At 36.7% G+C, this 25,607-nt stretch overlaps 1 protein-coding gene, 1 long non-coding RNA gene and 1 pseudogene across 2 annotated transcripts; 1 reads left to right on the top strand and 2 right to left on the bottom strand.

The window, feature by feature from the left end:
- The first annotated feature begins 1,903 nt into the window (after positions 1 to 1,903).
- On the top strand, positions 1,904 to 13,893 carry LOC146740473 (uncharacterized; annotated as a pseudogene).
- LOC146740474 (uncharacterized) lies at positions 12,590 to 12,984 on the bottom strand. The gene is made up of 3 exons (XR_014929900.1): positions 12,925 to 12,984; positions 12,767 to 12,813; positions 12,590 to 12,637 (listed from the first exon to the last, which is right to left on the bottom strand). It is a non-coding gene; the product is annotated as an uncharacterized LOC146740474 (long non-coding RNA).
- Positions 13,894 to 13,967: 74 nt separating the features above from the next.
- On the bottom strand, positions 13,968 to 24,906 carry LOC100374219 (SCO-spondin-like). The gene is made up of 20 exons (XM_078007677.2): positions 24,879 to 24,906; positions 24,518 to 24,651; positions 23,824 to 23,921; positions 23,610 to 23,659; positions 22,895 to 23,065; positions 22,577 to 22,747; positions 22,082 to 22,319; positions 21,950 to 21,996; positions 21,148 to 21,324; positions 20,660 to 20,836; positions 20,185 to 20,391; positions 19,017 to 19,085; positions 18,429 to 18,485; positions 17,609 to 17,746; positions 17,321 to 17,491; positions 16,335 to 16,536; positions 16,094 to 16,140; positions 15,218 to 15,391; positions 14,904 to 15,074; positions 13,968 to 14,359 (listed from the first exon to the last, which is right to left on the bottom strand). The coding sequence occupies exons 1-20, from the start codon at positions 24,904 to 24,906 to the stop codon at positions 13,968 to 13,970; spliced, it is 2,919 nt and encodes a 972-aa protein (XP_077863803.2).
- Positions 24,907 to 25,607: the final 701 nt, after the last annotated feature.

Genomic DNA, 25,607 nt, shown 5'->3' with positions numbered 1-25,607 from the left:
TATCTCAACATTTTGCTCAGTGACATATACTGAAACGAAAACATATAGTGTCTTACAAGGTACTTTTGGATGTCTTGAAGTATTGAAAAATTTACAATATTATTTTTTTATGTATCACTTAGGTTTTAGAGTTTTAGGATTCTTTCCTCAGGCTCTTACAAGCTGTCTCATCATAATAAATATTGATCAGTGACTCTGTGTGTTTGTGTGTGTGTGTCATCGAGGTATGAAGGGTTTATTCTACAATCAGCTGTATCACTACATCAATTGAACCGATTACATCTGTTAATCATCACCATGTAGGATTGTAATATTTAAAATTCAGTTGGTCAACAATAAATCACTAACACTATATTCTTTGTTCTATTTTAGCGATATACTGTGTCAATTTCCTCCAATAAATCTAAGACAGATAATTGAACTTGAATGTGTATAATAAAAGAGATTACTAGATGGATTATAAATCAATATATACAGTGTGAATGATATTAACATTGAATAAATATTCAGTAATCAGCCACACTGGTATTTCATTCCTGGTTTTGTGATAATTGTAAATTAAGCTAACAATTAAATGTGGATTCACCTTTTCACCACCAGACTTTCTCGCCTAAATTTTTCTGTACTTTTTTCTTAAATTTTTCAAAATTTCTGGGGAATGAACACTAATTTTGGAGGCAACAGACAAAATTTTTAGTCAATTTTTAGTTTCTATTAAAAAAATTTTGCTATTTTTGTCCCAATCTTCTGAAGGGAAGTGCAGACTGGTGGTGAAAAGGTTAATTACGTTAATAAACTACTGTAGAATACATTATTTTCGCTTGGAATTTATTTTCGCTATTTTCGCTGAATGGATGATTCCGTGAAAATAAAATCCAGGGAATATACTTTTTTCCTATATTTCACATTACATTCATCAAAAATCAGTGAAAATACGTTCCATACAAAACGCCCAAAAAGCCTTTTCAGCGAAAATTAATTCCAGCGAAAATAAAGTATTCCACAGTAAATGAGAGATGGCGTTATACTTGTATAACAGTAACACAAAAAGATTGGTTGTCTACCTGAACAGTCTGGTACCACACAATTGGCTTCCTCATTGGCATCTCCAACACAGTTTTCTCCCTCTCCTTTAGGCTCTGGTTCTGTGCAAAATCTGCTTCTCAACTTCAATGAATTGCTGTCTCCATCCAGTATACATGTCTTGGAACATGAAGACCATGGAGTCCATGATGTCCATCCACCATCAACTACATTAAAGTGCATACAAATTTTGTGTTTTTATATATTATAAGACCACATTGTTCATTTCAACAACATTACATGCATGTATTCTGAATGTGGAGAAAAATGATAGAAAACTAACCAGAACATTCCTCGTCAGAACAATCAAGGTGTCCTTCATCACAAGTGCTGAAAAATATATTTATTGCATTTTAGTACAAAAAGACATAAGTAAGGTTGCTTCAATATTGCTCACACATTTATTTTGTTTGTTTATTTGTTGGGTGTATTATATGCATAAATCAACATAAATTAAACATATTTTACTATAAAGAGCATGTCCCAATAGTAAAATAAAGTTTGATTAACAATTTACATCAACAACTTTTTTAATTATTTGTCACAAGGGCATATACAAGCTACGTGAATCAGATAACTGCTGTTGTAAACTTTGGGAATTGCCACAAAATTAGAGAGTGTTTTATTATATTATATTTATAATATTTTATTTTATTTATTTTGTATATCAATTTTGAGCATGGTGTTTAATTCTACATAGAAATAAATGGAGATACTATGTATTAAATGACATAAATACAATTTCAAGAAAGTTGATACAAATTATAAATATTTATGATTAAAATTATACACTTACCAGTTGTTACAATTGACCATTACTATGATGTTTTCGTCAATAAACTCTGGTATTGTTGTTAGTTGTATTACACCTACAAAAAGTCATAAATCAACATTGTTGCTGAATGCTCTATATTTACATTTAGAATATTGTTTTAATATTTCCTGAACCAGTTAAGATAACATCCTGTACCTACCTGTAACGGATGGGGGTCCACCTGGTCCTCCTGGCCCACCAGGTCCACCAGGTCCACCTGGTCCACCAGGTCCAAGTGGTCCACCAGGGCCTAATGGTTGACCAGGTCCTCCAGCCTTACCAATATCTTCAGGAAGAGTTACACCAGGGCCTAGAGATGGACCATTCGGTCCCCCTGGACCATCTGGTCCTCCTGGTCCACCTGGTCCCCCTGGGCCACCTGGTCCTCCTGGACCGCCTGGACCTCCAGGACCGCCTGGTCCCAATGGTTTCCCTACATCATTTGGTATATTGTCTTCCTCAGCAGAAGATGGTGTTGGTCCACCTGGTCCACCAGGGCCATTTGGTCCTCCTGGTCCATTTGGTCCTCCAGGTCCACCAGGACCTCCAGGTCCATCAGGTCCACCAGGTCCACCAGGCCCACCAGGCCCACCTGGTCCACCAGGTCCACCAGGTCCCCCTGGCCCACCAGGACCATTAGGGCCACCAGGGCCTCCTGGTTCACCAACGTCTGGTAGTGGTGTTTTATCTGTAGGTCCTGTTGGTCCATCTGGTCCTCCGGGTCCCCCAGGACCCCAAGGCCCTCCAGGTCCACCTGGTCCACCTGGACCTCCTGGTCCACCTGGTCCACCTGGCCCATTTGGTCCTCCTGGTCCATTTGGTCCTAGTGGTGTTCCAGGTTCTTTTATGTCATCTGGTTCTAATGCAGGCCCACCAGGCCCACCTGGACCATTAGGTCCACCAGGTCCATTAGGTCCTCCAGGTCCGCCTGTAACAGAAGAAATATATGCAAGTTAAAAATTGCTATGATGGAAATACTAAAACATGCAATATAGTTTTACTCAATTACACAGTTTCTCATATGTAAAATAAAATATAAGTATATGATAATAAGGAGGAAACATTTGTGTTTGAGATCTCACATATTTTCAAATATCTATAACACATTTTTGAACACACACCTGGACCGCCGGGCCCGCCAGGTCCTCCAGGTCCTCCTGGTCCTCCTGGTTGTCCTGGTGGTGCCAGAGCAGGTGATGTTCCTGTAAGAAAACATCAGTTAATACCATGTCATTGTATTTTCATAACCAAATGATTGACATTATTCAGAAAGAGTTGATCACACTAATATTTCTGTCCTTGGAGCATGAAACATTTCAGTACTATCATTTATATGATTGTTTTCTCTGCTTGTATTTATTCTCTCACAGTCAGATTATTACTAAATTGATAAACAGTCAGGGTATTGCCATCAACTTTGTTCCCTTGTTCTGTATTTAGGTACAAACAAATATTATTAAACAAATGTTAAAATTGCAATAAAAGAATTATCCTTATAAAGAAACTGACAATACCAATTTGAATAAAACATACAATGCTTCAGTGTAAATTAACACAATATAGAAATGTATATATTCCTATCTTTAGTTACAAGCTATGATATACATATTAAAAAACATCACACGGTTACACTGTTGTGATGCATTTAGAATGCAGCCATGATAGCTACCACTATCATTGTATGTTAGCATATTAACAGTGGCTTCAAGGGCTCATTAAAATATGCATGTAAACTGTGTCTATACTGTATGCACCTAGATCTGTATACATGTGAATGTTGCTTATATGACTTACCAGTTGGTTTCCCTAATTCCACAAAACTAATAATCGCATTTTCATCAAATTGATTCATATCAAACGGACATTTGCAGTCAGATTTCTCAATACATTCCCCATCTTGTTCGACCTTCCCGTCTGGGCATCGGCAACCAGGTTCACATGTACCTTCCCCAATGCATTCTGATGGGTTGCCGACATCCTCACAAGTAATTGGACACATAGGAATCTCGTCGCAGTTTTCTAGATACACTTTTCCGTCAGTGCAGACCTCTGATGTTTTGAGAAAAGTGACACATAATTAGTTGTACGTAATTGAGACTAAAAACATCTAACTTTTTCACGTAACACAATCAACAGATAAAAAACATTTTTTCAACTCTTTGAGTGCCATAATTTTTCTCAGCAAAATGTTGGTGCCTGTTTTTTATGTCTTTATTTTATATATTTTTTTTCATAATTTTGGACCAAATGAACATGGTTTCCTATTGGTTGCAAGTCTTGACCCAAATTGTTGATAAATTCTACACGTTTAAATTTTGTGAATGGTAACAAAAGTTGACTTTTTTGCTCCACACACCATTCTAATTGACCATTTTTCGTTCACTGCGAGAATCACACGTTATGCGTGAAATCGAACGTAAAAACAGGACAAACAAAGGTCATAGCGTCGTAGTGGCGTCAAACATCGCGTGGGATTCGACAAACGCAAAGTATTTTGGGGGACATTTCCATGTTTAATAATGTGCTGTCCACATTTGATGATAGATAATTTCGATTAAGTAAGGGTATTCGGAAGCAATATTCCTCTGTCGAAGATCGGCCGGTCGATGTGAGTTAGGAAATAAAGAAATTCTAGTTCAAAATCAAATCGTTCGATTTTTGCGGCAGACGTTCGACGCGCGTTTTTCATACATCTCTCGAGATCTCGCAATTGTACGGAAAATCCCCTATTAGTTGCTATCTTTAGTGTCCAAGTGTTGCTGTGGTGTAGTGCGTATAAGGAAGAAGTTTTGATGACACATATTACTTTTGTACTGCAAAACCAAAAATGCTAGAGAGTGAGATTAATAGGCGAGGTTGTATTTCATCGTTGATTCACTATAAACGTGAATAGATTGAAGGCAATAGAATGAGATTGCAAATGTATGTTTTGAAGGGATGTGGTCATTGGCCACAAGTGCAGAAGATGTACATGGGGCCCATTTAAAAAGAGGCAATTTTGGGGTGCTTAGAATGTACTGAAGAACTCTAAGAAGTCAAAAACTGTATTGAATATTGTGACCGGATGAAAACCTCATTCTTGCCACTGGAAGTGCGCAAAATGGGTTTTAGAATACCGGGTAATCACCGTTTAACAACGAACAGCTTGCACATGCATGGTTTTAAACTATCACCCTTTAGGTAAACACAATCCAACACCATCTAAATTACAACCATACCTTCACATATCTGTAAATTACATTGCTTTCTTTCTATAGAAACACCTTGACAATCATCACCATTGGATGATGGTTCTGGATCATCACATCCACGTTCTCGTGTCTGTATTCCACCATTGCATGTAGCGGAACAATCTGCCCATGGTGACCATGGTGACCATTCCCCATTCACTGTAACGATCAAATTATTTAGTGTGTACATCACAACATATAACTTACCACAACTATGACAAGACAAGTTATATTTGCTAAAAATTTGAGAAAACATTTTTTTTTTTTTTTATATAAAGGATATAAATTCTTAATGCGAGAGGGTTGTCACCTGCGCATGCCCAGGAATCAAACGATGATAACAACACACGCTAAAATGCAAAGGCTCATTGGTAGACACTTGTTTGTAAACAATGACACGCTATGACCATCTGATGTGTGCGCAGGTGACGACTCCCCTGCTTTAATATGATAATGTATTACTAAACCAAATCTAATATGTCTCTGTTAATGTTAATGTATATAAATCCGTTTATACTAACCATTCTTATCAGATTCAAAACGTGGTTCATTGTTATAGGCTTACCTGGGCATTCTTGAGTGATACAAATACTTGTGTCTATGCTGATCCCATCACAATCTTTACCACCTTCTGAAGGCGGTGGGTCATCGCATTCACGGCTTCTGGTTATTTGGCCTTCGCCATCACATGTGATACTACATTCACCCCATGGAGACCAGGATCCCCATTCCCCATCAACCTCTTCGGCTTTGGAAGAATATTTCACAAAACATACTTTAACTGGGTTGTCAACATTTCAAATGTACAATGTATTTGTTATATCAGTAGTGCCAGACGATGTGAATTGTTCCATCAATTATTTAAAGTGCACAGTGACGTGTACATAATGAAAGAAGCAGAGGTCATCTATAATTCACAATGTATTTTGTAATCCTTTGCAATATACTTACTTGGTAGTGGTGTTGTTCCTATCATGATAACTCCAATGGGTGGTGGACGTGGTTGAGGCGGTACTGAAGGCCCTGATTTCAATAGATGATAATTATTATTATAGTTTCTGCAATAATTTTACTAGGGACAAGTAGTTATAGAGAAGCACAATGCATAGAACAAAATATAATAATACAGAATAATACTATGGCAGTTATATCTGCAGTATATATTAATCTGTATTATATAATTTTTTTTGTTAATTTGATCCTTCAGCAAATTATTTTTCACGTAAAACATAGACTGAGGTGACTAAAAGTGACTCCTTCTAACCACATGACTACAATTAATGTCTTGAATTTAAAGTAAGTAAGTAAGTTTTTTGTGATGTCTTATAAAAATAAGACCTTGAAGTAAGAAAATTCTCAAGAAAAAATAAACATTTTATTCCTTAATTACTGCGACAATAGGTTACGAATTTTACTTCAAAATGGAAGGCTTGTAAGGTGTCTGGTCAAAACAGTATGCTGTAATTATGTGGTTGGTTGTTCTTTCAAGGTTGCGTATTCAAATAGCATCCAAATGTCTGCCAGTTTCATCTCAAGAGTGTAAGCTCTGAACCATGGTTAAGATATATGAAATACAACAGAATATTTATTCATTCTGTCATATTTGTTTTTTTGTTGTGTAGATACATGATCTGTAAATGTAGCAACAAAATCATAGAGAGAATCACATTTTTGATAAAAGGATGGATACATGGATGCACTCACCAGGTTCAGTAACAGCTGGCAAAACGGCAGGTATAATAGCAGGTGGCGTTGCAATTGTCGGCATTGGGGTAGCTGTTAAGAAATAAAATTATTAGTAGAACCTTTTGAGATTCAAATAATTATAATAATTTATAGGTATCACATTTATATTTGAAAAATTATTTTCTCATCTTCAGTAACAGGTCAAAATAAGTGGTCTCTTCGGTCACTCTCATTCTTCATGCCCTTCGCTTGGGCTAAGGATTCCATCCTGCCCCCCATTAAAGGGCGCGGCGGCCATTTTCATGGCCAGCCCCCAAATTTTCGGCTCTTGCAGGAAATCCTTGACCTTGTGTGACCTTGGTCCTGCGTGACCTTGGTACCCACTGACCAAAGGGGCCCCCTGCCCAGCCTTTTTTACAGTCTTGTATTTTTATAGTTTTGTATTTTGTAGTTAGTGCATTTTATTCAGTTTTCTGTTTGAAATAAAATATGTGTTTTTTACTCTACTTTTGTTGTGGTGTGCATTTACAAAGTGGAGATTTGTAAAGTGTCAAATCTATTTTTGTAAATGCACTGAGCAACATGCCCCTCGATTTCAGTCACCTTTGACCTTTGTCCACCAGGGAGTTGTTCCTTTGGTCAACATTGTTTAGCCAATCAGTCTTTATTTTGCACTCGACACGTAGCGTCACTTCTTTTCTTAGATTTTCTTTGTTCCCCATTCATTCATAGTTTGCTACGCTTCGCTGGCTCTATTTCGCTATCCCACCACCTACCCCTTCATCCTACCCGTGTGGCTCCTTTTGTCGAGTGGCTGGGCTAAGGATTCCATCCTGCCCCCCATTAAAGGGCGCGGCGGCCATTTTCATGGCCACCCCCCAAATTTTCGGCTCTTGCAGGAAATCCTTGACCTTGTGTGACCTTGGTCCTGCGTGACCTTGGTACCCACTGACCGAAGGGGCCCCCTGCCCAGCCTTTTTTACAGTCTTGTATTTTTATAGTTTTGTATTTTGTAGTTAGTGCATTTTATTCAGTTTTCTGTTTGAAATAAAATATGTGTTTTTTACTCTACTTTTGTTGTGGTGTGCATTTACAAAACATAGTTATGAGGTATAGACTGAAAGTAATGATTAACAGAGAGTATAAAATCACTAATTAATTAATGAATTAAGTCCTGTCCAGTAACTTTCTCAGGTCCAAATGTCTAATTTCTTTAAAAACATCAAAATTGCAAATGAAGAAAAAACGATTTAGAATGATTCATCAGGTACTGGCCAAAATTCACTACATTTAAGATAATGGCATTTAAATTTAGACCAATATTCGTGAAATATTCACTGAACTTTTCAGCTATATCTGCACAATCTGTTAGGAGTCTTTTGTCAGAGTAGATATTGTTAAGTTTAAGTGGAGATAAATGGGAAGAGGATTTATATAAAATTTATCACTATTATCAGTATTTAGATTTGTATTTCTTTTTTATTTCTTTATTATTAGAGTTATAACGAGTCATTTTCATTTGATGGTGTTTTGTGAAAAAGCCATAGATTAAGTGATGGAAAGCAGTATGGCTAACATTGTTATTAAAGTACACTGTCTTTCAACATAAACTCATGTCAAGTAATGTTATATTAATGTTTTTAATATATATATTTCCTTGTTCTGGGTTTTCAATATCATGAATCTGTGGATATTACATATTATTAACTATTTTTGATTGTTTAGATGTTTTTTTTCATTTTTAAGTTACCTATAGCAACGCAACTGATGTTGAATATAAAAAATGTTAGAGACGCTATTTATATTCAGTAAATATGCAAATATAATACTTTAAAATAACATGTTAAAAATACGTGAGTGAAAGTGGTGAAATGACTATGTGTTGTTTTATTATCAACAGATCACAGGAATTCTCCTGTTGACAAATAATTTGATTCTTACTTCTAAATTTTAAAGTAGTCACACATTATTCTGCGCATAATTTTAACATACAATACAATATAACAAAATACTGACCAGGACATTCTGGGATGACGCACGAAACTTCATCATTACTTTGTCCTTCACACTCCTTCCCTTCCCCTTTAGGTTCCGGGTCAGTGCAGGTGCGACTTCTTGTTTTCACAGACTCACTTTCACCGTCCCTTTGACACGTCTTTGAACATGACGACCAAGGTGTCCATGGCGACCACTCTCCGTTAACTGAAGCATATAATTAACATAGTGTTACAATTGATTGGCAAGTATTATTACTCCATATACACTGTAGCCTCATTATAACAAACTCTTTGGGAGACATACAATAAGTTTGTTATAGTGAAATATATTGAAGCACATTATACATTGGGTTTGTTGTGAGAGGGAGACATGTTATGTGTTCATTATATCAGGAAATTCATTATAAAGGTGTTCATTATATTGAGGTTACAGTGTATTCAATAATCAATTTAACACATTATATGCAAGCAGTAGCTAGTATACAATAATGACAATTAAAATTTACAAATCAGATGGTACTTTGAATTAGGAGTTATAACTACTACCTTCTGTGCATATATCAAATATACTTACCTGAGCAATGATCCTCTGTGCATATTAGATTACCTTCTTCACATGTACTGGAAAATGTAAGAGAAATACCGTAACAGTTTAAATACTACTCTATTAGTTGGTACATTATAATGGCAAACTGTATTCTACATTGTGTGTGTATCGTAAACAATATATATCCATATAAGAACATACCAATTTTTGCAGACCAGTTGAATTGTTGTTGAGCTCTCGACAACTGTGATACCTGTTATTTCAGGGACTATCAAAAAGAAAGAAAGATATGTTTTTATTTTTTTTATTTCATAAAATTTTTTAAAAAAGTGTGAATAATAGAAACTAGTTGTTATTATTTTACAAAATCTACTCACATTTTTCTTCTGAAGAAGGTCCTCCAGGCCCATCTGGTCCACCTGGTCCTCCAGGACCACCAGGTCCCCCGGGACCACCTGGTCCCCCAGGACCATCAGGACCACCAGGTCCACCTGGTTCACCAATAGTTTCATCATCATCAGGTTTGGGTGGCCCATCAGGCCCACCCGGCCCGCCAGGCCCACCTGGACCTCCAGGTCCACCTGGACCACCAGGCCCGCCGGGACCACCAGGTCCCAGTGGTTCACCCACATCATCAGGAATAGTATCCTTCTCTTCTGCAGTTGGTGTAGGTCCATCAGGTCCTCCTGGTCCCCCTGGTCCCCCTGGACCCCATGGCCCATTGGGACCCCCAGGCCCATTTGGTCCACCAGGCCCATTAGGACCACCTGGGCCATTTGGCCCACCTGGACCATTAGGTCCTCCAGGTCCACCTGGGCCATTTGGTCCTCCTGGTCCATTTGGTCCTCCAGGCCCATTTGGTCCTCCCGGCCCACCTTCTGTTCCAATGTCTGGTGCTACTGTTGCATCTGGTGATAATGTAGGTCCATCAGGACCACCTGGGCCACCGGGTCCTCCAGGTCCACCTGGACCACCGGGACCTCCAGGCCCACCAGGTCCACCAGGCCCACCAGGCCCTCCAGGACCTCCAGGTTCATTCAGTTTAGGTAAATACGATGGTATTTTTGCAAGTTCGTCAGGTGATAATGTGGGTCCACCTGGTCCACCAGGCCCCTCTGAAATTAGAATACACGGTGTAATTGAGGCACTGATATTTACACTTACAACACTTTTATGTACATGATGTCAAGATACAAATCATTACTCACCAGGTCCAAAAGGCCCTTTAGGTCCTCCTGGTCCTCCAGGTCCTCCTGGTCCTCCGGGACCTCCTGGACCACCAGACCCTAGAGGTCCACCAGGACCTCCTGGTTCTCCAGGCTCATTAGTTGCAGCTGGTACACTAGCCCCTAGTAATTCGGTCGTACTTAGCTGAACTGCAGACAAAGGTTTACCAAGAATAGACATGTCATATGGACAGTTACATTCTGCCACTTCAACACATTCATTATCCTGTTCCACCTCTCCTTCAGGGCACCTGCATCCAGGAGTACATGGTGATTCAATACAAGTAGTTATTCCAGAGACATCTTCACATGTTATAGGACACATTTTGGCATTCGGATCATCACAGTTATCCATAACCTTCCCATCATCGCATGTCTCACCTGAATCAAGAAATGCAATATTAGCCTTAGGTAAGACCTCCTGCAAGGCCCTTAATCACCTCCTTGCCAACATATGTTTGTTATTTGGATTTTAAATAATCAATTCCAAAACATCAACAAAAATAATTTAACAATAACTTTTTACCAAATTGTAGTATATCTTTTATGTGTTATATAATACCTAAAGAAATATGTATTATTATATTATTTTAGATTGTGAGATCTTTAAAATTTTAGTCTATGAATAATTTTCAGAGAAAATACCATGATTTTAACCCAATAATAAATTAGAATACTTATTTCATCACTGTCATAGAAACAACTGATTATTATTGGAGACCTTTTGAAAAGTAATTGAGTTAAATTAAATTTGTTTAGTACTTTCTATACTTTACGTGGACACAAAATGGCTAAAAATTATCACTTTTTGGACACCTGAAATGTAGGTCAACACCTATATAGGCAAGGTGGTACATGCAGTTATTTTGAGAGTCCATCCCAGTCTATAAATTAAGAATAAAATAGTATTACATGTATGGATAGCCTTATTGTATGACTCACCAGGACACACATCTACGTTACATTCCTGAGACTGACCAGACTCGCCAGGGCAATCATCACCTCCATTAGATTTAGGTGGATTGTCACAATTTCGCTGTCTGGTGATTACACCGCCATTGCAGGTTGCTGTACATTCGGACCACGGTGACCATGGTGACCATTCTCCATTTACTGCAAGGTACAATTTGGGATTAATTCGAGCAATAAAGCATGTAAATAGTATACAATGCATATTATTAAGTTACTTACTTGGACATTCTGGTTTAGTGCAGTATTTCATATCTTCATCATTTCCTTCACATTGTGAGGGATCTATGACTGGTATTGGGATGCCACATGATCTACCTCTTGTTACAACACCTTCACCCCCACAAGTAATACTACATTCACTCCAAGGTGACCACGGACTCCATTCTGCGATAACTGTTATAAGATTGATAATAAAATTATCACATTTGATGAAACATCTCAATCAAATTGTTCTTTACGTAAATATGCATAGCTTGAAATATAACAACTATACCTGGGCAATCTTGGAGAGCTTTACAAAGTTTGCGATCTGTATCTTTGCCCACACAAGTGCCATTCAATGAAGATGCATTTGGATCAGGATTTTCACATTCCCTAGACCTGACAATAAGACCTTTTCCACATGTTACCTCACATTCCGACCATGGTGACCATGTAGCCCATTCACCAATCACTGCAACAATGATTCAATAAATGCTTTATGAAGTATTTCAAATTTATAACATAGACATTTACATTTCAATCAAACTTGGCTTATATAATTAAATACTAGGTATGGCTGATCATTCATACTGATTGCACATCATAAATGATTAGATGAGACAAACTTGAGTGACAGACTCTGCTTTTGCAGAACTATAATGATAATAAAACATGCAACAATTACTCAACAATATATTTACCGGGGCAAGCTGGAACTTCACAGTCTTTTTCCTCAGATCCGTTTCCTTCACACTCCTTCCCATCACCACTTGGAGCAGGGTTGTCACACTCTCTACTACGTGATTTCAATGAAGATCCTTCTTCTCCACATGTTTTAGAACATGGTGTCCAAGATGTCCACGGAGACCATTCTCCATCCTCTGATATGCAATAATGATAAATAGTGAAAATGTCAGTGAATTGTAGATTTGATTGACTGAAATAAAAATCGTTATGTTTGTCAATGAGTAACTGAAATCTCTAAATATTGTAAATTTCTTGGTGCCCACCTTTACAATCATGTTGAGTGCAGTCCAATTGTCCAGCTACACAAGTGCTAATGAGAAAAGCATAATAAATTTTGTTTTAAAAATGTTAAATGTTAAGAAATACAAACTTTTGTGATGTATGTGGTGTACAAGTTAAATTCAACACATCACTGACTTACCAGTTATTACAGTCAACTTTAATAATTTCACCACTATCCAGATATCCAACAGGTACAGCTGAAATACATAATGTGAATAGAAACATTTTTAAATGACAATATTTTTTCAGTTTATTAAAGAATATATAGTCCAAAAACTGACAAAAATGTGCAAGGGGATACATACCTTCCAAAGGCACCAGTCCACCAGGACCTTCTGTTCCACTAGGACCTTCTGAGCCACCAGGACCTTCTGGGCCACCAGGACCTCCTGGGCCACCAGGACCTCCTGGTCCCCCTGGTCCACCTGGACCTCCTGGTCCACCTGGTCCACCTGGACCTCCAGGACCACCTGGTTCCCCAATATCTGGAATAAGTGTAACATCTGTAGGTAACTCTGGGCCTCCTGGGCCACCAGGGCCTCCTGTGCCACCAGGGCCTCCTGGGCCACCAGGTCCACCAGGACCACCAGGGCCTCCTGGGCCTCCTGGCTTTCCAACATTTTCTGGTATTTTCAATTCTTCTTTCTCTTCAGGAGATAATGTAGGTCCTCCAGGGCCACCTGGTCCATTTGGTCCTCCAGGTCCATTTGGCCCACCCGGCCCATTTGGTCCCCCGGGTCCATCAGGTCCTCCAGGTCCACCTGGTCCTCCAGGTCCTCCAGGGCCACCAGGTCCTCCAGGGCCACCAGGGCCTCCTGGGCCATCAGGTTCACCAACATTGGGTGGTAATGTCTCATCAGATTTTAGAGTTGGGCCATCTGGTCCTCCAGGACCACCAGGCCCGCCTGGTCCACCAGGACCTCCTGGTCCTCCTGGGCCACCTAGTCCAAGAGGACCACCTGGACCACCAGGGCCTAATGGTTCTCCTGGTTGTGGTAGTTCATCTTTTTCTTCAGGTGAAAGTGTAGGTCCTCCTGGTCCACCAAGACCATTTGGTCCACCAGGACCCCCTGGAATTATTGTGAAAGAAAGAAATAAATGCTTATAACTTGATAACCATATCAGATGGTTTTAACTATAAAATATTAGCAAGTGAAGAAATGTTTTGTAAATAATGAAAATTTAAGCAAACATACCAGGTCCTCCAGGTCCTCCAGGTCCACCAGGTCCTCCAGGCCCCCCTGGCCCACCTTGCCCGAGTGGACCACCCGGTCCAAATGGTTCACCTGGTTCTGGGCCGGTCAGTCTAATTCTGGGTGTTGTTGCAATTTCTTCAATAACACTTTTTGCAGGAGTTGTCAGTGGTCCTTGTACTTTTATAAGCGCTGACATATCAAATGGGCATCTGCATTCAGATACATCCACACATTCTCCGTCTTGTTCAACTTTACCTTCAGCACAATGACAACCAGGAACACACTCCGCACAATTCGTCTTCTCGGATAGTTCATCACAAGTAGCAGGACAAACTACATCCTCACAATTTGTATACTCTTTTCCATCAGTACATTCCTCTGTGAATAGAACAAAATGTGTATTAAGTTAATGGAACAGTCAGTAAATGTTTCATACCTTGCAATGTTCAATTGAGTTTTCATTCTGAGTGAGTAGTGTAGGAACATATACTGTAAAAAAAAATATTTTTACTGGAATTAATTTTTGCTCAAAAAAACATTTTCAATGGTAGTTTTTTTCTTTATTTTATTTTCACTGATTTTTGATGAGTTAATAGTAAAATATAAGAAAACAAACATTTTCACTGGATTGTATTTGTCACTGATTCATTTCAGTGAAAATAGTCAAAATAATTAAAAATATTTTACAGTAGTTGATATTTTGGACAAATATGGACAGACTTGAAATTCGTCATATATTGTTTGGTGTAAACAACGAATAGATGCTCAGTGCTAGGTTACCATGGTAACACTATTTAACTTGTCTGACTTCAAGGCTAAGTAACATAGTTTGATGTTTGGCTTCAATAAGTATTGATATAAATATTTGAATTGATTTGATTTGATTTGATTTGATTGTAGTGATAACAAATAACAACTTCACCTTCACATGGATCAGTATTACATCTTTCAGTGTTCTGAGCAAGATCGGGACAGTTTTCTCCACCATTCTGAGGTTCTGGGTCTGTGCAGTCTCTGTATCTGTTGATGAAGCCTCCATTGCAAGTTGCTGAGCACTCACTCCATTCAGACCATGGTGTCCACTCACCATTTACTGAATAAAAAAAAACGAAATTATTCAGTAAATGCTAATACAATGAGTGAATAACGACTTCTGACTCACTTGGCTGACTTATTGATTGCCTTGAACGATATAGTATTTGAAACATGAAATTCAATTTACGAATCAAGAAATACCTGCACATTCTGGAACACTGCAATATTTTCTGTCTATTTCAGGCCCAACACACTCTCTGCCACCATTGGCAGGTGATGGATTGTCACATGTTCTACTTCTGACTTGCTCTGCTGTTTCACCACATGTGCGATCGCACTCGCCCCAGGGTGACCATGAACTCCAGTTTCCATCCTCTGGGAATCGAATCAGCATAATAATAATTGGTAAATTTGCCTTTTTTACAACAATGAAACAGGAAGCTATGTGTCATTGCCACAATGAAAATTGCACAGAGCAATAGCAAGATTAAGATGTGCGTGCCATCCGTTAGAAATAGAAAGAGGCAGACATAATAATATCCCTAGGGAGGGCCGTATTTGTCAATTATGCCTGCAAGAAATTGATGATGAATATCATTTTTTTACTAAAATGCACTTCATGCGACATAATCAGGAAAAAGTATCTCCCAAATGAGACACAAACCCCAAATTTGAATACTTTAGTACAACTATTAAGTTCCTCTAAAAGCCAAATCATTAACTCGTTAGCTTTATTTATTAAGTGTTTTTTAATCAAAGATCAAATGAGAATAACCTAATAAGCATGTATGTATATACATATTAATATCCCCATCACATTATATAGTGCTTATATTATCTATTGACACCCTCTTCATCTATATTTTCATACATATTTTGTAATGTAAATTTATTTCTTGTCAATAATTAATTTGTATGATTGTAATGGGCCAGAGGCCATTATACAATTAATAAAAATTATATTAAAAAAAATATATTGAAACAGGAAGCTCAGTTCAGATCAAACTAACTCAATAATTTAACAAAGAAATAAAAATTCAATTTCAATTAAATTATATATATAATAAATTTACATACCTGTGCATGCACCTGGTTTGCAATTTAATGAAGTATGATCGCATGTACTGCAGTGGAAAAAAAAAACGATGATTGAGTACTGTAAAATAGCTTTAGCTAGAATTAATTTTCCTTCAGTGAAAATAAATTCTAAATGAAAATACAGCACTTATACATAGTTGACTCGTATATGTTGTTTTACCATGTACTAACAATCTTAATCACAGTCCACAATTCACATATTATATACATGATAACTCACCAATTCCCACATTCAAGAAATAATGTTACATCTGAATCCAATTCATCTCCAGGATAAACTAAGGTCCCATCTTTAAGATGTCCAACAGGTTGTCCCGCTTCTGGTTTTTCTATTTGTGATTTGTCATCAGCTTGTTGATTGATATCATCATAGACGGACATATCAACTAGACACACTTCTGGTAGAGGAGGTGGTAGTTGACCTAAAATAAATAGAATGTAGACGTAAGATTTGTTATGTATGTAATACATACACATTGTGTTTGATATATAATCTGCATATTCAAGTGGGTATAAGTAGTATATATAATTACAAATCATCCAGCCTAGCATGCAGCTCTGATAACATTAAGCAATTCTTGACATTGAAATGTATTATTCTATATGACAACCAAACTGCTCATACAAGTAATCTCAATCAGCACAAACAAATATGAGCTAGGTGTGATACAGTAAAACGGCCATAGTCTGTTTGTCTAGCACTAGAAACCCAAATAAAATGTAGTACATGCTAAGACCACAAAACAAACATTTTTTAGTATAGAAGAATAGACCCTACCGAATGGATATGATAAAAATGATGTGTTTCGGTCCTCACTGCGCAATAAATAACTCAAAGAATGCAAAGAATAGTAGATTAATATGCTCAAACTTCTTGATGTGTTGACAACGATTCTCAGAATTAGATCTCGAGTACATCAATATGCAAATGACATCAGAGCAATAGCAACACATTCAGAGCACTGACTAGTCATGTGACACATGTACTCCATTCACAAATGGAATACTAAATGGAATATTCCCTTTTGAAATAAGGGCATTATAAGAACCAGTTCTCCAGGACAAAATCAGTGTTTAATGTACAGATGATTCATTTGAAGTCTTCCATGTGATAAAATTGTTCAGTCTGCCTATACACATTATATTTTGATCTCAGAAGCCTGCATATACCCTTGCATTATATCCTATGTATTTTCTCTAACTTACTTGGACATGGTTCCTCATTACATGGTGTTGTGTCTTCAGCGCGGCCAATACATGGCTTTCCACCACTAGAAGGTGGTGGGTTTGCGCACAATCGTCTTCTTGTTTGAATAGAGCCGCCACATGTGACACTACATTCAAACCATGGTGACCATGATGCCCAATTTCCATCAACTATCAACAGAATGTCATTAATTTGTTAGCAGGGTATTGATAGGTTTTATATGTAACTAGATTTTGTTAACAATAGTAGAAACTTATAGAAAACCCTTGACATGAAAAATAATTTACCTTTACATTCTTTTTTGTCACAAATCAAATGACCGGCTTCACATGTGCAGTTGTTACATTTTACAGTGACAATCTCCCCTGGATTTAATTCCTTGGTCTCAAGTAGTTTGACTAATTCTTCTGCCAATGCGTCTTTCTCTGTTACCAGAAGAAATGATTTAAATTATTAATAATAGCCACATGCAAACTGTTGATTATTACTTTATTATCAGCATTGTTTGAATGTTCCAAAAAATGGGATCATTTGAAAACTGGCATAGTGAGTGAATAATACTAAATGTGGTGATTGTCTTGACTACTCGCATTTAATTGAGTGTATTAATTGTCGTGCTGAGGTGGATCATTCATAAAAAAAAATACAAATCAGATAGTAATTAAATTGGTACTGCTTTGCTAGAGGCCTGACTTTTACAATATAGATACAATCATTCATTATTAGTAGAAAGTTGATATTGATCATATGATAGTCCTCCAATACTCAGGTCCCATGACAACAAATAACACCAACAATTTGAGTTTATTCCAAACATATAATGTCACATGATAGTCCAAATACCCCACCAATAAAGCTAAATAAACAGTGATGCTCTTTATTATTTTACATTTATCCAAACAACTTGTCCATTTTTCAGTAACTTCGTAAACAAACTAATACAAATATTTTTGACAAGTCAAAACTCCCCCTTTGAATGTATTCCAAATTTCAATTTTATTACAACTGGTGATTAATAATAGTTGTTAGCAGCTTTGTTGTACATAAATTGTGGTTTGATCAACATATATGTTGATATCATCAATTGTATAGTATAGGGCATATTACCTGGGCCAGGCTTGAGGTTCTCAACACCACCTTCTGGTAATGATAGCGTGGTACCTACTAAAGTAACATACATACACAAGACAATTTAATAACTCTTCAAGTCACATACACATAACTTAATGGTATGCATAACTATATGTGAATATTTTAAAATAAAGTTAACTTTAATACACAATTGAGATTAAGCCATTAAAGCATGTGTGTCATCATTTATTTATTGCGAAGATAGTGCCTTTGACCTAAAGTCAAGGATTTTTGTCCATGCTTATCTACAAGTTGGCCGACTATATCGATTGTGTATCATGTTTTGTCATGGTGTGTGACAGAGAATGTAAAGTTAACATGACCATGGCTCATTTGAAACATCCAAATATATGTCACCATCAAATTCCCCCAAAAAATTTTCATGAAATAATCAAATTAGCAAAATTCTGAGACACGTCAGTTTGGTAAAGCTGCCAATGTGCAGATGTGCAGAATCAATAAACATTGGAATATCGTTCATAAAAATTCATCTCAATGAATAATTTGTTTTTATTTATGGGGTATTTGCTTAAATACATGGTTCTTTTAAAACATACTACATACTTTGACTGAGAACTTCTGCAACTGCTTCTTCAGCTGGACCAGATGTTGCCTGATTAGTTAGTCCATCATCTGTGATAAAATAATCAAACAATCATAAATAAGATAAATATATAAAATTAAATGCAAACTGAATGAACTCAAATATACACTCAGTGTTTTTTTTTCAGTGCAATCGTAGTAATCATTATAGAACCCTTTTGAGGATAGTGCCATCTTCAGCCAAACTGTACTATCATAAATAATTGTGGGGACTTTTTAATAATTCCATGGTCATGGGTTTGCAGCTCACGTTGGGCACCTTGCATTTTAACTATGGTGACCAAGCTCGCTTGTTGTAACAATATACTCCTGTTAAATGTTGCAGTTGATAGATTTGTTTAATGTTTATTTTATTTGATCATATATAGTTCTACACATACATGCCTCCATTGCCATCCAAACAAACTACAATATTAATATCAAGGCATATGTGCAAGTTTTTTTCTGTTATTTTCATCATTTCTTTTTCCATCGTCACTTTATTGTAATTTAACTCAAGATCCTATAAAGGATACGATATCAATAGAGTGTATTATTATTATTATTATTATTATTATTATTATTATTACATGTAGCTAGACAAGTCAATTCATGTATAGCTCTCTAACTACACTTATGAATGACGTCTACTACTCTGAGGTTTTTTTTATTGTTGGTTGCCAAAACATTCAAGTCTGATTATGTGTTTTTTGTTGCCCATATAATTTTACACAGCTAGAGACAAGTCTATACATAGCTAATAGTAAAGAGCCATTGCTCGAAATGCCTAGCTATTTTTAATAGTTACTTAGGACTATGATTACCAAATATTATCCATATATCATATTTATCAGTCCGAGCAGCGTTTATTAATTAATTAACTACTTATACATAGCTAAACTTGTCTCAAGATTTACAGTGATTACAATACAGAGGCACTATGTTATTGTCAATTTGGAATGGGTTTAAAAACCCTGTGACATTAACAAGATACATTCTTTCAAATATATGTAATACATAGAAATATCATAGCTATTTGTGTTATAATCATACTTATCTCAGTCACTGATCATTGTCAGTGTTCCAGTTTATCTAAATTATCTTTATCTTCATTACAACACATGTTGCAAAAAAATTTAGTTGTACTTACCTAACAATTTAACAACCTCTGACATGGGGTATTTACATCTGCATTCTTCTGGGGGCACACACATTTCGTCTTGTAGGACAGTACCCAATGGACATTCACATCCCGGTGTGCATTCGTCATTTAAACAAGCGACACCTTCCTGTAAATCTTCACACGTCCTTGGACATATGCTGGCACATTCACTCCATGTCTGTTCATCTAAGCACTCTACAAAAATAACATTATCATGTGTTAAACATTTTGAATAAGGGTTTACTGTATAAAGGTTTTGTAAAAATAAAGTTTTTAATTTATAATTAATCATCATATGAAACATTCATCAATATGACGTATCAAGCAACAATAATATAAATTACATATTTTCATCCACATTGCATTTTTAAAATGAGAGACATAATACCAATAATAATGTGTGATTCGATCAGTGCTGTAGACAATAATATCTGCTAACTAAAATTAAAAAGGGTATACATACTACAATCTTCATCTAATGGACACGCTTTAGTTTGCGTGGTGTTTCCTGGGCATCCTGATTCTTCTGTTCCACCTGCTATTGGATATGGCCTAGTACAGAATCGTTTTCTGGTTTGTTCACCAATTTCACATCTTTCACAACCAGACCAATTATCCCAAGGACCCCAGCTCCCAGTTCCTAAGTAAAAGCAAATACATATAGAATTCTTAAAGAAAAACTACATAACACAACCTTATACGTGGAAATACTGCAGTGATGTAGTACTTTTACTAAATTGACATGCATATACAAAAGAATTACTAAGGCGAAATAAGTGGTTACTATACTAGTCCAGGGACTGTGACTATACTTACTAAACCAAGAATAAATACAGAACATATGTTGAGGCAATATAAACCGCATACAGAATGAAATTACTCAATGTAAATATATTGCATTTTGAATTCATGTATGTGTGATATAAAAAAAATATTGACACTAGTTCTTACTTGGACAAGGCATCTCTGGACAGTTTGCGGTTTGATCTGGTGCACCTTCACATTCCCTCCCACCATTACTAGGTTCTGGACTTGTGCATGTTCTAGTTCTGAACTGTATAGTGGGTCTTCCCTCACATTTGACGTCACATTCACTCCATGGCGACCATGATGTCCATTCACCGTCAACTACAAGAGAAGGAATTATTCATGTTTATGACAAGATGTCTTTATTTGCAACAAAACTGTTAGTAAGAATATGTAATAGGCACACATGCATTCATACATTCAAGTATCTAGGCGCTACAATTACGGAAAAGTCTGAAAAAGAGGTGATTAATCACATTGGATAAGCATTGTCTGCACTTGCAAAGCGAAAGCTGGACATTGAGCAAGATAAGTGAGAAGAAACTGGCAGTATTTGAGATGAAGTGTTACAGACGGTTGCTGGATGTTTCATGGAAAGAGAAGAAGACAAATGAATATGTGCTGCAGACGTTGGTCAGGGAAAATTTGACAGGAAATGAAGACAGTGGTTGATATGGTTAAGAGACGAAAAATGAAATTTTATAGCCATCAAATAAGAAAAAAGGGCAGAAATGCGATGGTCATAGATGGTCTGGTTGAAGGAGGAAGGGGAAGACAGTAGAGACAATGGAGTGATGATTTGAAGGAATGGAGTGGGAGAAGTATGGGTGAGAAAGATTTATGGTGAAGAAAAGTGTATAAGTGGGGCACCCATGACCGACAAGGCTAAGGAATTGATATATACACATGCATGCAATAATAGCATCGTATATTCAAGAGATTTTACCTGGACAATCTTCTTCTGTACACATCATTCGACCTTCAACACACTCGCTAAAAGTAAATATAAAACCAATAAGTATGGAATAAAGAATCAACAAAGCTCGATTATAGTTACAGTCCAAATAATTGAACTTACCAGATATTACAGTCTTGCTCCACCGTAGCACCGAGTGGAATAATTTCCCCAGTGTCCGGGTTTCTGCAAGGACATTCCGAAGGTTTCACGCAGTCACCTTCAGGATTCAACACTTCATCATCTTCTGTACAGTAACATCCCTGTGCACATTGGGGGATGCAGTTTTCTAGATCTGCACATGTACGAGGACAGTCTGGTCCACATTCATCCCAAGCAGTACCATTAACGCATGTAGTTACTTTTAGAGAAAAAATAACAAATTGATCATAATGAAAGCTCTGATGAAAACTGAATGAAACCTATTAATGTCTTTCTTTATAGTTTCTCATACACATAATGTTCACAAGTGTATTTAGCTATTTCATTTTGTTTTCTTCATTACAAGAAATGCATATTAATATAAATATAACATTTTAACAAATTAAAATTTTTACAGATTTGACTTCACAAAATAATTTATCAAGAAGAACATGCAGAATATTTGATGAATATTACCTGGACATTCCGAAGGTAAGCAACTACTGATATCCGTTTCGTTTCCAGGACAAGGTCGACCCCCTCCAGCTGGTGCAGGATCATCACAATCCCGGGTACGAGTCGTAACACCCGCTCCACAGGTTACAGTACATTCTGACCAAGGTGACCATGATCCCCATGCACCATCCTCTGAAAAAAGATTTCAATGAATGAATGAATGAATGAATGAATGAATGAACAAATAAATAAATATACAAATCAATAAACAAACAACTAACAGGCTGAAAAAAGGAATGAATGAATGAATGAATTTGAAATGTATGACAAACAACTTGCCTTCACATGGTTCAGTATTACATGGTTTATTTTCTACATCTGTTCCTTCACAATCTCTGCCGAGACCTTTGGGTGCAGGATTAACACATCCACGATATCTGCGAGACACACCTCCTTCACATGGCTTATCACAGTCACTCCATGCAGACCATGAGCTCCAGTCCCCATCAACTGCAGAGCAAAATGTAGGAATTATATCTCCATTGTTTGCAATGAGGTGATCAGTAGAATACCGCATTTGATCAAAGGGAGATGGCTATTGTACCAACAATGTGTAGCAAAGCTAGTGTGATCTAGTGTTTGAATGCAATGTGCTTCAATAGTAGTGCATGTTCAAATTAATGCAGATATGTTTTGAAACGAATACAATTTTAGCGGTTTACAGGACGGTAAATATTCTTATATATTGTTTTTGTTGCTAGTAGTATGGTGATTGTATCAACGATGTGTAGCGTAGCTAGTGTGATCTAGTGTTTGAATGTGATGTCAATGATATTGAATGCTTAAATAGTAGTGATGCTCAAATGAATGCAGTTATGTTTTGAAATGAATACAATTTTAGCGATTTACAGGACGGTAAATATTCTTAGACTAATGTTTTTGTTGCTAGATCTATAAAAATATATTATATATATATGTAATTACATAGTAATTTCATTATTATGTAGATACAATGTATAATAAATAATAAATATAACAAATATAAATAACTCACCATCACATACATCTTCGGTACAGTCTATCAAGTTACCTTCATGACACGTACTGAAAAGATTTTACAAATTGTTGCAACGTTAGTATTAAAATTATGGAAAAATGCATTAAATATAAAACATGTTATTATAACATCCCAAAAAATGCAAATAAAAGCAAACGATACAATAGCAATAGCATGCACACACACCGCTCTGAGTTAACTTGATACTTACCATGTGTTACATTCATCTGGCACTGCTTGTCCATTCTCATAGACATTACCATCTGCATCTAAGCATGGACATTCAGATACTGGCATGCACGTGTCATTCTGAAACAATAAATGTTGATAGTTTAGTTTCCAATTCATTGACAGTTTGTTTATTTTAGTATTTAACTATCAATTATGTATTACTACAAAACTATTTATTTTCATTAACATTTAATTTCACTATTTTGATGTTTTGAGCATATTCACTGTGTTTTAATTTCATGAAGTTGTCAAGGAAACAATAAGTTTTACTGTTATTTTACATGTTCATGTAGATTTAATTTAATAATGGATTTTACTTATCAGCGAAACTAGCGAAATTAAAACCCAGTGAATAATAAATGCATTTACAGTAATTATTTCCTATTTCAGAAATTATACTCTTCTTTAAATCACCTGACTTTGTGGTTGTTACCAGTACTACCCTAAACATGTTTTTCGGTCAATTATTGCGTTTCGATTGTTTTTGACAGTATCCAAGTGACATTCCCAGTGTTTCAAAAGTAGCACTACGTGATAGCAATCACCTATAAAAAGACTATCACACTGTACATCGATTGTATCATAAAAAATTAGTATCTGAGATATGCTTATTCCAAAATTATTTGGGGATTACAGTATATGTAAAGTTGTAAAAAGTTATTCAAGTAACCTACATGTAGGACCATTCCTTCAGGACAATAGCAGCCAGTTTCACAGTTCTCTTCGCAGTACGCTGCACCGGACAGATGTTCACATGTTTGTGGACAGGAACATTCTTTGAATTCTTTTGGTTCTTGGCATTCCGTGTCTGAAAAAGGAATTATATTCCAAACTTACAATCTATTACAAGTTAGAATGATGTGTTTCAACTTACATACTATAACAGTACATGTACGCAACTCAACATAAATACCAAGTACGGATCAATCACTTAGCATCTGTAATGAACATCCCACTTAACACGGCCATCGAAAACAAATGTACAATCAGTAAATCATACATTGTAGATATGTTAATGTTAACACATATTCCTACCACAAGGAAGGACATTGCATCCGAACATATCTATCGGTTTTCCTGGGCATGCGACACCTCCATTTGCAGGTCTGTTTGCAGTACAGCTCCTGAATCTCATTTTGAGACCAGTCTCACAAGATTTGGTGCACTGTCGCCATGGTGACCATGGAGTCCATTGTCCAGGAACTGTAACACAAAAAAGAAGAACAGATGATAAGAGACTTATACAAACAAATATGTTATGTCACAATGCCTGTGTAATAGCATACATGCTATACAATATTTTTGAAAGCAAACATTTTCACTTCAGGTATTTTCAATTTGTTTTTGTGCAGTTTTCTCATCTTTAACTGTTTTCACTGGCTCTTTGACCAGCATTCCACAGCCACTCATGCACAGCCCATAGAAATACAGGGTAGAGTGGTGAGTGTGATGTAGCTCTTTCCCAGAGAATATGCAGCTATGTGTAAACAACATACTTGGACATGGTTCCGTATTGCAATCATTGACATCAACTTCTTTGGAGGAGGTACATCTTTCACCATTACCAGTAGCCTGTGGATCGGGGTATCTGTATCGTTTCTGCTGCCCAACATAATCGGAACCACTACACGTGACCGGACATTCACCCCACGGGGTCCATTCGCTCCACATGCAATCAACTGGAAATAATATAATACTGTTTACTTAAAATGATTGCAGAGATTAAGAAAATACAGTGATAATATCTCTGATCTGAATCGTTTA

The sequence above is a fragment of the Saccoglossus kowalevskii genome, chromosome 7 (assembly GCF_978046115.1).
Source record: "Saccoglossus kowalevskii chromosome 7, keSacKowa6.1, whole genome shotgun sequence".
Taxonomy (NCBI): Eukaryota; Metazoa; Hemichordata; class Enteropneusta; family Harrimaniidae; genus Saccoglossus; species Saccoglossus kowalevskii.
Note: the sequence above shows the minus strand (reverse complement) of the source record. Positions and strands in the feature narration are given on the sequence as shown.

What these genes read in the sequence shown, in the direction of transcription:
- LOC100374219 (XM_078007677.2), bottom strand. Translation starts at nt 24,906, where the DNA reads ATGTTCGGATGCAATGTCCTTCCTTGTG. An exon ending in TAATACTGAACCATGTGAAG is followed by an intron (nt 22,748 to 22,894) that starts GCAAGTTGTTTG and finishes ATCTTTTTTCAG; the next exon opens with AGGATGGTGCATGGGGATCA. An exon ending in CAGTGTTCCAGAATGTGCAG is followed by an intron (nt 15,075 to 15,217) that starts GTATTTCTTGAT and finishes TTTTTTATTCAG; the next exon opens with TAAATGGTGAGTGGACACCA.